Source organism: Hylaeus volcanicus, chromosome 4 (genome assembly GCF_026283585.1).
Source record: "Hylaeus volcanicus isolate JK05 chromosome 4, UHH_iyHylVolc1.0_haploid, whole genome shotgun sequence".
Classification (NCBI taxonomy): domain Eukaryota; kingdom Metazoa; phylum Arthropoda; class Insecta; order Hymenoptera; family Colletidae; genus Hylaeus; species Hylaeus volcanicus.
In genome coordinates, this window is record NC_071979.1 from 2,284,072 (window position 1) to 2,295,357 (window position 11,286).

Here is an 11,286-nt window from a genome sequence, read left to right on the forward strand (position 1 = left end):
TATTCGAGGTAGAATGTAATCGTAATTTTTATTTGAATATTATTCGAGGTAGAATGTAATCGTAATATTTATTCGAATATTATTCGAGGTAGAATATAATCGTAATTTTTATTTAAATATTATTCGAAGCAGAATTTAATCGTACCTCTTTGATCGAATACGTTTCAGAAGTGGAGAATCTACTCGGACATTCTTGGTCGTCAAGGTTGAAATCACCAGCTTCAAACCGAGCAAACCACTTCTGTGCAGTTCCTTCAGCTATAGCGTCTTCATCATAATCAGCGCGTATCCTGGTTGCTGTTTGTGTGGTATCAGATATGGCTTCCATATTCAAGAGCATATAAAACTGACAATAAAAGAATTTTTGGAAAAAAATATAATCGACTTCGAAAAAATATCAAAAGTGCACTAAAAAGGTATAACATAATTTCTAGTGCACCAGTTCTACATATAATTAAATGACTTCTCCTAATAAATTTTATTAAAATTTCAAATAATACTCTTATAATTAATATTGCAAATATTTCAATTATTTTAATAAATATTTTGAATGATATTAAAATATCAACTATAAAATAGTGAAATTCCACTTATTCCTAACAATTTTTATTAATATTGTAAGTAACATTAAAATAACAACTATAAAACCGTGAAATACAATTTTTTATTCCAAAGAAGGACTGTTTCATTTTTTTTTAACAGTTTTCATTAATATTTCAAATAATACTCATTCGGTTAATATTGCAAATATTTCAATTATTTTAATTAACATTTTGAAAAATACTGACTTTCGAGAGAAGTTTGAAGTACAAGGGTCGAATCGAGGAGATTGTGGTAGGTTTAGCGTTATAATTTAAAGACATGGTATAACTTAAAGACATTATTAACACTGAAACTACCGAATTCAATACTTATGTAATTATAACATTTACGACTACATCGATATTATTAAAAAAGAGGGGGATGAAACTGACCAATAAATAAACTTAATTCTCAATTACAAGAATTCTTCTCAAATATCGCAATAAAATAATTGTCAACAATCGAATGCCTTTCGACACAAGTTTGGAGTACAAGGGTCGAATCAAGCAGATTGTGGTAGGTTTAGCGTAATAATTTATATGGGACGGTAAGCAGCCGACTGGGCACGTGCGTGGTCTGCGCAGCGAATAAGCGATACGACGCGCAGCCGCAGTCGCAGTCTTCGCTCGGATCTCGATCGGGTTGGGTGTCTATTTCGTTTGTAGGTAAATTCGCGAACAGCGGCCGGCCGTCTTTCAGTCCATTCCGAACCGTACGCCGGCAGGGTGGCTTTTTTTCCGAATTCCATTCGCTCGCCAACGACTGAGGATCCTCTGTGCGCGCTCTCCCTATCTTAAAATCCTAAACAGTGTCGTTTGTGACTCCTTCCGTAAGAAACCTACGGACTCGTTCCTCATCGAAATCGTCATGGATCAATCGTCGAAGGCGATGCTACGAAAAATCATCATAGACTTCTTGTGCCTGTTCGTGGGTAAGTGATGTCACGTTTCCGTTTCGTTCACGTTTCTCAAGCACGCTTTAACTCTTTGCGGCACAGGAATTCAGGTCATAAAATAGATCCATGTTGCACAGGAATTTTATTCCGTTTTAAATCAAACAAAATTATTGTATTTTTATTAATAAAGGTATCACACCTATACACGTGCAGCTATTGCAGAATTTCGAGGTGGGATTAAAAGTGTCCCACCATGCATTACGGTCCATCAAAAAGGTGGGACACTTTTAATCCCTTTTAGCCTCCACTTTTAGCCCCAAAGAGTTAAATCGTAGACGAGGAGACTGATATTTCCACGAACTCGTAACGAGCGATCAACGACTGCTAGAGATTCCTTTGTATCCGCGGAAGAAGGGTACGATGAACGATGATTAGGTTATATCGCGCGGCTGTCAGATTGACAGTCCAGGCGCCGCACGCGGCTCGTTTGATGTCAACGCGAGCTAACCTTTAAATTGGCAGGTGCTTCATACATCGCGAATCGGATTAACTTCCGACTCTCCCGGGTGTCGTTGCGCTCGTAAATTCTCATCTTCTCTAATTAGTTTTCATCAAATATCTCGTTCCGCGGTATTTACAACTGCTCCCGTTCCGATGGAACGTCTCGCTTCTACGAATGTCGTTTGTGTACAGGGTGTCCCGAGAATGTTGTAACACCTTGAAAGGGGTGGTTCGGGAGTTACATATTTACAATATAAAAATATTTACAATATTAAATGTTGGGTACAAAAGGGGGAATTAATAATTAACCAACATGTTCAACTCACGTACGTAACACGAATAATTGATTTAATAATCGAAACAATATTTTGTTGATATTTGAAATATACAGGGTGTTCCGAGAATGTTGTAACATCTTGAAAGGGGTGGTTCGGGAGAATCTCCTCAGAGAAGATTGAAGAAAAATAGATGCAAAATTTGCATTTAATGAATCAAAACCGTGCTTCGTATTTCATTGTATGATTTTATTTCGTGTCTTTTCGAAATTTTGTTAGTAGACGTAATACATTTTATTTTGTATTGGTTATGAAATATACATATAGGTTGTAGTGAAGACAAGGTTGAGAACTTCGAGGTTAATAGTTTCACCCAACAGAATAACGAGTAAATTATCTACTTAAACTAGAATTGTAAATAGATTGCGGATTTTATGCATTTATGACGTACAATAACATAGAAAACGTACATAAATGAAATATATACAGGGTGTCCCAAGAATGTTGGAGGTCCTTGAAAGGGGTGGTTCGGGAGGTGATTTGAAACAACTTTTTCCTTTGCAAAAATGTCGGATGGGGCTTCGTTAAGTAGATATTAATAAAAAAACCCGACCAATCAGAACGCGCGGATACCGTTGGAGCGAAGGCTACGCGCTGAGCGGCCGCGTCAATATCCTTCGATGAACGTCGAGTCACTTGTTCGCGTACGAGACCGGCTACCTAGCGCGTAGCCATCGCTACCGCGGCCGCTCCAACAGTATACATGCGCTCTGATTGGTCAGTGTTTTCCGTTAATATCTCCTCAATGAAGCCTCGGACAACAATCTCGCTAAGGAAAAAGTTGTTTCAAATCGCCTCCCGAACCACCCATTTCAAGGTGATACAACATTTTTGGGATACCCTGTATTGTGTTAGTTTCATAGTGGATTTTTGGACACCTCATGTGTACGGTTTGATGCTAATTTTAATTTATAGAGTATTATGCTTATAGAGTATTATTTCAATTTATAAAGCAGTGATGGGCAAAACCCTAGGCTTCGAATAAATCTGAAGTTTGCTGATATGTTTGTCTTGTTTCCTTCTTTGGAAAATGTTCAAAAGAAGAAATGAGACAAACATGTTGGCAAACTTCACATTTATTCGAAGCCTAGGGTTTTGCCCATCACTGTTATAGAGTATTATACTTTTATTTTTCTGATTGTTTTGTTTTAGTTTCATAGTGGATTTTTGGAGACCTCGTGTAGTACGGTTTGATGATAATTTTAATAGACGGTCGAATGTACTTAAATTGTAAGATCAGCATTAACTGTAAAAACATAAATGACTATAATTATATCTGTATATATTATGTATAACAGTAACGTCAGTGCTGTTTTTAACAATATCTATTAAAAACGTCGAGTGTTAGAAAACAATTTGAGAGGGGCAAATTTCATGTATTATTTTGAGTTGTACTCGTTATTGTTTATGAACGTCTAATAATAATTGTGATACAACCATGTTATTCGGGCGCGGATTCCTGAGTGGTTTACAGCTATGTGAACCTGGCACTCGATTTTTCAAAAATGAATTTTTTTTTATAGAAAATGATAGTATTTCGTTTGTAGTTGATTGTACCACCAATAGTTTCGTTTGTACCTTCATCCATTAATAATTAAAAAAAATTCAAAAAATGGTCTGCACTCGACATTGAGATTTTTGAAATCTGTTTTTTCTCTATTCTTCAGAATCGTTTGTACCCGTTTGTACCGCTTTCGTTTCGTCTGTACCTCAATAGTTTAAATTTTACAAGCAATTGTTTGTTATACGTGTAAGAGAGAAGTTCGTCAATTTTCAATATTTTTAAAATCTGTTTTTCCCCATTCTTTAGAATCGTTTGTACTCGTTTGTACCGCTTTTCGTTTCGTCTGTACCTCAATAGTTTAAATTTTACAATCAATTGTTGATAGAGTTGAATTATAAAATTTAAACTATTAAGGTACAATGAAACGAAAAGCGCTATAAACTGGTAGAAACGATTCTAAAGAACAGGGAAAAACAGATTTCAAAAATCTCAATGTCGGGTGCTGACAATTTTCCTAATTTTTTTTATTATTAATTGACGAAACTACAAACGAAACAATGCTGTTTATTCTAGATTCTTTATTCTAGATTTAGAAAAGAATATTCTTTTTTAAATATAAAGTAAATATCCATTCCATATGTAAAACACAATATTTTTTCACGAATATAAAATACATATTTATTTGATATTCGCAACAGAATATTTTTTTCAGAACATAAAATACATACTCATTAGATATTTGCAAAAGAATTTTTTTTTTTAAATATAAAACAATATTTATTTGCAAGGTATTTAGAGGTTGTGTACCATATATTTCGAAAATCATTCAAATAAGGACCGCCCTAATATTCACTTATGTAAAATGAAATAGCAATATCATTGTAATTATTGTAGAATTCAACATATATAATATACATATTTCGTTGGTATATTTCGCTCCCTTTTATTACTCGGTTACATTTTTCGTCGTGTCGCGAATCCCATTCGTAAATTGTAATCGCGCGAACTATATTTGGCGAGTTTAAGTAAACTTAATGCGATAAGATCGCTTTAGATTCGTATAATTGTAGATTCGATTTGTCAGAGAAATGTCGATTTGTCAGAAAAGAGGTTAATAATTGAAACTCGATTTTTTATTATATTGTTTTTTTTGTGGAGATGTGTAGTTAGGGCGGGACTTCTTTGAGGAAATTACTTTTTAGATAAAATAGATTTTTAATAGTTATTTTTGGACGTTTGATAGTGTTACAATCGGAGAAATTTTGCTGTTAAATTTTTTAGTAAATAAGTGAAGATAGCAACAGCCTTTAGCTCGATCGATTTAATCTGAGAAGTGGTGACACGGTTTCGTTAACAGACCATCTAGCACGCTGAAGTTCGATGGTTCCTGCTTCATCGAAATTTAATGTGGGGAACAAGGAAATAATATTTCTATATTATTAAAGGATTACTTAGAACGAAAGTAAATTTACTCGTATATTTTGTATGTAAGCATAGGTACATTACAATTATTTAAACATATATCATTAATCATATTAAACCATATATGGATATCTGGTACCAGAGATGGGAAAATCTTTATCTAAATAAAAATTTTAAATATCGAATAAAGATGAGAAATTTGTATCTCTTACTCGTCGAATAAAGATGAGAAATTTTTATCTATTACTCGTCGAACAAAGATGAGAAATTTTTATCTATTACTCGTCGAACAAAGATAAGAAATTTTTATCTCTTACTCGTCGAATAAAGATACGTACTTTATCTTTATTCGATGACTGCCGGATAAAAAAATGTATTCGACGTAAATGTACTCAAAAAATAAAGATAACTTAAATTATTTTTATCCGAATGTTAAAGAAACTACACTGGTACTATGTTCTTTTATCAATAACATACGATTATAATCTTTTGATTCCATCGGAAGCTACACTATTTTAAAAAGGAATAATTGAACGAAATGAAATAATTAATTTTCATTATCTTTTCGTAAAATATATCCTCAGAGAATATTGGAGAAAAATAAATGTAAAATTTGAATTTAATGAATCAAAACCGTGCTTCGTATGTCATTGTATGATTTTATTTCGAGTATTTTCAAAATTTGGTTAGTAGACGTAATACATTTTATTTTATATTGGTTATGAAATATACACATAGATTGTAGTCGAGACAAGGTTGAGAACTTCGAGGTTAGCAGTTTCACCTAACAGAATGATATTCTCTAGTAAATTATCTACTTAAACTAGAATTATAAATAGATTGCGGATTTTATATTCTTCAAACCATTCAAATTGTACCTAAAATATTTATTATATTTTTGTTTTTATTATTTGAAATTTCATAGGAGATTTATTATAAAATTGACAAATGGTCGATTACAATATATAACAAAAATTTCAATTACAAAATGATACATTAATTTGTTAATCAATCTAGTAGTGCACAGGATTATATTTATTATATTGTCACAGTGGGAAGAGATATTCATGGGGCCTGGTTTAATTGTGACACCCTGTATAATATTTCACTGTTTGTTGTACATACTTTACATTGCCACATGCAGCGTATAGTACTCTTCAAACCATTCAAATTTTACCTAAAGTATTTTTTATATTATCACAGTGAGGAGAGATATTCATGAGGCCTGGTTTAATTGTGACATCCTGTATAATATTTCACTGCTTGTTGTATTAGGTTGTCCCAAAAGTTTCTTTCGTGAGTTGCATTCAATTATTTTCTGTGGCAGTGTTTATATATAAATAGACAATCTAATTTCTTAGACATTGATGCTGTAACAGTAATGGACGAAATGAATTGTACACAATTTTGTAATGTAACATTAGACATAAAATATTGTGTATGATTAATTACTAATAAAACGAAAGAAACTTTTCGGACAACGTAATACATACTTTACGACATACTTTACCACATTTTACGCACTAAAACGTCGGACGTAGCGATCTAGGTACATCATACATAGATATCCGTGGTTTTGCTCAATTCTGTTCACGAATAAGATCGAATAAGATAAGAATCGTGGATAAAAGCGAAGAAAAGAAAGAAGAAACAGCAAGAAGAGAAACGCGTTCGCAGAGTGTCGAGGGTTCTACGTACAGTGAGTGTAGTAAGTATTCGTACACTGGTGAATTAAAAAAATTTACTAGCTAACTAGTAATTTACTAACTTCCTTTTTATAAACAATGACATTCTACATATTCTTGGAAATCTCTACAATAGATGCAGTATAAAAAAATTAGTTATTTATATAAGTTGCAAAATTAACAAGAAAAGAACAACGAATCGATAGAAATATAGAAGCAATAAGTATTCGTACAAATGTTAAATTTTCCAAACTTCATTAAAAAAGAAACATAAAATTTACATTAATTTATAAATATTCATACTTCGTGGGATTTCTTTTTGATTTTATAATTGCTGCAAGTTTTCTAGGCATTAGGTAATTTAACTAAATTTGATTTTTATTCGGGATGGAATCTTCTTCTACTCTTGTATTAAAACATTTTTTAAGATTTCTTTACTGTAATTTTGATGTTTCTAATGACGTACGAAGCTATAAACTGATGTGTATATGTTACAAATTCTACTCGAAATGGTTCGTTATAAACATCCTACGAATATTTATTGATTCTATATTTCTGCTAATTTTTTCGTACTTTCTTGTTAATTTCGCAAATTATATAAACTAATAACTGTTGTTTGGACTATATCTATTCGAGAGATTTCCGAGAGTATGTAGAATATCATTGATTATAAGAAAAGAAATTAATAAACTACAATTTCACAAAAGTTTTTTAGAAAATTGCTTGGCGGCGTACGAATACACTCCGGGATAAAAAGATAGCACACCTTATATTTTCCCATATTTTGTGTTAAAAGCTGATTAAGATACATATTTTCTTTAACTGATAACTCAGAGCATGTCTGTGTATACAATTTACGAAATATCGTCCACAACATATACTTCGACAAGATTCTAACACAAAAAATGTAATTATTATTGTTCGCAAGCGGGACAAAATGATAGCACATGTAGTAAATCTACGCTTTCCAGTTACACTGAAGCTCGCAAATTGCGAACATCAGCCCCGGAACATAGTTAATAAAGTCCGTGATATTATTTCGTGTTGTGTATTTGTTCAAAAAAAGGCGAACTATTATGCAATAATGGTTGAAAGAGATTGAACGCGTGTGAAATTGACACTATAATAAAATTGAAAGAAGAACAATATTCAGTGACAAAAATAGCAAGAATTATGAATAGAAGTCGAAAAGTAATAATAAACTTCTTGAAAAATCCGGAAAATTATGGTAAAAAGAAGAGTTGTGGACGTCCGCGAAGTCTAAATGCCCGGGAACTAAGAGCAGCATCAAATTCTAAGATGACTGCAAGGCAAATAGCTCAAAGTGTTGGTGGAGACACTAATATAAAGAATGTGAGACGTGTTTTACAAAACTGCAAATACATAACACGAAGAAAATTGAAGAAAAAGCCTTGGTTAACTGTGCAACGTAAGATGAATCGATTACACTTTGCGGAAAAGAATATTCATATACGAAAGAAATGGCGAAGAATAATATTTACGGATGAAAAGAGGTTTAACTTAGATGGACCTGATGGTCTGAGTTACTATTTTCACGATATGCGAAAAGTGGAACACTTTTTGAGTCGTCGGCAAATGGGAGGTGGTGGTGTGATGATTTGGTGCGGTATCGGGTACTATGGTAAAATGGAAATCAAATTTATAACTGGAAAAATGAATAGCAAAATGTACTTGGAAATGATTAAGGAATAAATAAACACTTATGCCACCAGAATTGTTGGAGAGAAGTTTATTTTTCAGCAGGATAATGCCGCAGTACACGCTGGAAAAGTAGTAAAAGAATACTTTTCTCGAGAAAAAATTCGCGTTTTGGATTGACCAGCAACGTCACCCGACCTTAACATTATTGAAAATTGTTGGGGAAATCTTGCCCGAGCTGTATATGGAAATGGCAGACAATTTGGAAATATTGCCGAATTAAAACAATGTATTCAAGATGAGTGGGAGCAATTAAAGCAAAAAACTATTAAAAAACTCCATAAATCTTTGCCAAAGAGAATGATGGCTGTTATTAAATGTAAAGGAGGAGCCATAAGATATTATGCATTAAATATCATTCGTTGATTTATTGTTATACACAATTTTAAGTTAAATGTGCTATCATTTTCTCCCACTATATTTCCTTAAAAGTTCTTTTTTTTTTTTTAATAAAATTGTATAGACTGGCGAAATTCCATCCAATTTTATTCGTGTATGTTTATAGAGGTATTTTGCAAGAATGTATAAAAACAAAACGTTGGTTGTAATGTTAAATAAATAAGAATTATGTTAATTTTAAAGTGTGCCATCTTTTTGTCCCGGAGTGTACATTCTACACCCACTGTAGGTAGATGGAAACCGATATAACGTAAAATTGAGCATTATTCGTGCAGGGAAGTAGGTCGAGGACGTTTCTGTGTTGAAAGTCACTCGCAGGTATCTGTCTATGTATTGTTCGTTCTCTGTTTGTGTTCAAGTTCAACACTCGCGCTGACAGTTATCTTTTGAACGTGTCCGTTCTGTTTATCGCGTCGACACGTAACGTCGCCGATAACGTTAATATTATCAATGATTTCGTCTCGAATTACAAATATGAAGTTGTACGCGTTAAAATATTTTTAATCGTCGACTCACGCGCGTATTGAGTCACGTTACCTGTTACACGTCAACCGATTGCAACGATACACAGTGTTGAGCAAAAATTTATTTATGAACTTGTGGAATGCGTATCGAACTCTTCGTAAACACCTGTTTTTGTATGTCTTTATAATGGAGTTAATAGAAAATAACATGTAAAAATAATGAATGTGAAATAATATCATTTAAAGTGGTATAACATGATATGATATAATATTAATAATAATGATGATAATAATGATAATATAAAATTGTTTTGTATATTAAAAACATGATAAAATGGAACTGAACACTTTTATTATCAAAATGCATACAACATAAAAATATATAGTATGTACAACAACATAAAATAACATATAAAAATAATTAATGTGGAATAATATCATATAAGTGATATGACATGATATAATATAATATTAACAATAATGATAATAATAATGTTAATAAAACCTAAAATCTTGAAACTCTAAAATGAAATTTTCTTTAGAAATTGGAAGAAATACTGACTTTTGCACAGATATTAGGTGAATTTAAAATTTGATGAAAAATTTTGTTCAATTATAAATACGCGTGGCTTTAAAAATGGTTCACCATTTATTAGTGAGTTGTTTATTAGTCATCCATTTTTAAGAAATTCCTTTGATTTTAGAAAGTTAAAATTTTATATTAAATCTAAGAAAGACGAATTAAAACGAAATTATTGAAATAGCGACTATAAAATAACGAAATTCCATTTTTTATCTAATAAGAGGACTGTTTCATTTTTTACTTAAAAGTTTTCATTAATATTTAAAATAATACTCATTCAATTAATATTACAAATATTTAAATTATTTTAATAAATACTTTGAATAATATTAAAATATCGACTATAAAATAGTGAAATTTCACTTATTCTTAACAATTTTTATTAGTATTTTAAGTAACATTAAAATAACAACAATAAACCGTGAAATACAATTTTTTATTCAAAAGAAGCCCCGTTTCATTTTCAATCTGAGAAAGTACAGTTTCCACCTAATTGCTATAAATATTTCAAATAATGTCATCGGATCAATTAATATTTTATACAATGTAACTTGAAAAATGTCCAGGCCTGTCTTTTGACTTGTTCTCCATAAATCACTGAATGGTCACTCGAGCATTATTCCGGTGATTCCGAAGGTAGAAATTTGGTGTGACTGGGCAGCGTGTCCTTTAACGATTCTGTCTAATAACTGGTCCCTTTCAAGCTTCGTTAAACGGCACAAACAGGTCCGACTCGTCGGAGGGTATTAGAGGCAATTTCGTCGGAACCTGTGACACTATATGTATATCCTCCTCCCTGTAACAAACGGTATATCGAACCCATTCAGGAGGTGGCAAGTGAAGATTAGCGGCTCAAAGCGGCTCCGATTCAGCCAGTGAATGAAAGTCCGGCACGGCTGCTGGGTATCTTAATAATTCTCTTTGTTGTTCTCCGTCCTGTAAGCTTCCCACAAAAATTTTTTTTCGGAATCTGCGATTTCCGAACGCTTCCAAAATCCAGTCCCGTAAGATAGGAGAGAATTTGTCCATCGCCGATTCAGAGAGAAAATATATTTATTTGATATTCGCAAATTATTCGAAAATATATTTATTTTATATTGTAGAGCCCTTTATATTATTGAAAGTTCTTTTAATAAAAAGCTTTTTATATTGCAAAAGCTCCTTACATTATGTCAAGGTTTCTAAATAAAGAGCTTT

At 32.2% G+C, this 11,286-nt stretch overlaps 2 protein-coding genes and 1 long non-coding RNA gene across 7 annotated transcripts in view; 2 read left to right on the plus strand and 1 right to left on the minus strand.

Annotated features, from left to right (window-relative positions):
* LOC128874670 (uncharacterized) overlaps nucleotides 1–626 on the plus strand; it is a 7,799-nt gene extending 7,173 nt beyond the window's left edge. The window contains exon 5 of the long non-coding RNA XR_008456685.1: nucleotides 169–626. This is a non-coding gene — a long non-coding RNA (uncharacterized LOC128874670). The remainder of the gene's footprint in view (nucleotides 1–168) is intronic.
* A 563-nt stretch (nucleotides 627–1,189) lies between these two features.
* LOC128875310 (putative phosphatidate phosphatase) overlaps nucleotides 1,190–11,286 on the plus strand; it is an 84,140-nt gene continuing 74,043 nt past the window's right edge. For 4 of the 5 annotated variants that reach the window (XR_008456787.1, XM_054120786.1, XM_054120785.1 and 1 more), the window contains exon 1: nucleotides 1,194–1,513. Coding sequence is in view for 4 of the 5 variants with exons in the window: in XM_054120786.1 (XP_053976761.1) it covers nucleotides 1,450–1,513 (64 nt within the window). In the remaining variant the exon portion in view is untranslated. Of the gene's footprint in view, nucleotides 1,514–11,286 lie in introns of all 5 variants that reach the window. The other variant, XM_054120787.1, reaches the window with a different exon arrangement.
* Nucleotides 10,542–11,286, minus strand: part of LOC128875311 (uncharacterized) — a 10,753-nt gene continuing 10,008 nt past the window's right edge. Inside the window, exon 3 of the mRNA XM_054120790.1 lies at nucleotides 10,542–10,885. Within this exon, the coding sequence (XP_053976765.1) occupies nucleotides 10,799–10,885 (87 nt within the window). The 3' untranslated portion in view covers nucleotides 10,542–10,798. The remainder of the gene's footprint in view (nucleotides 10,886–11,286) is intronic.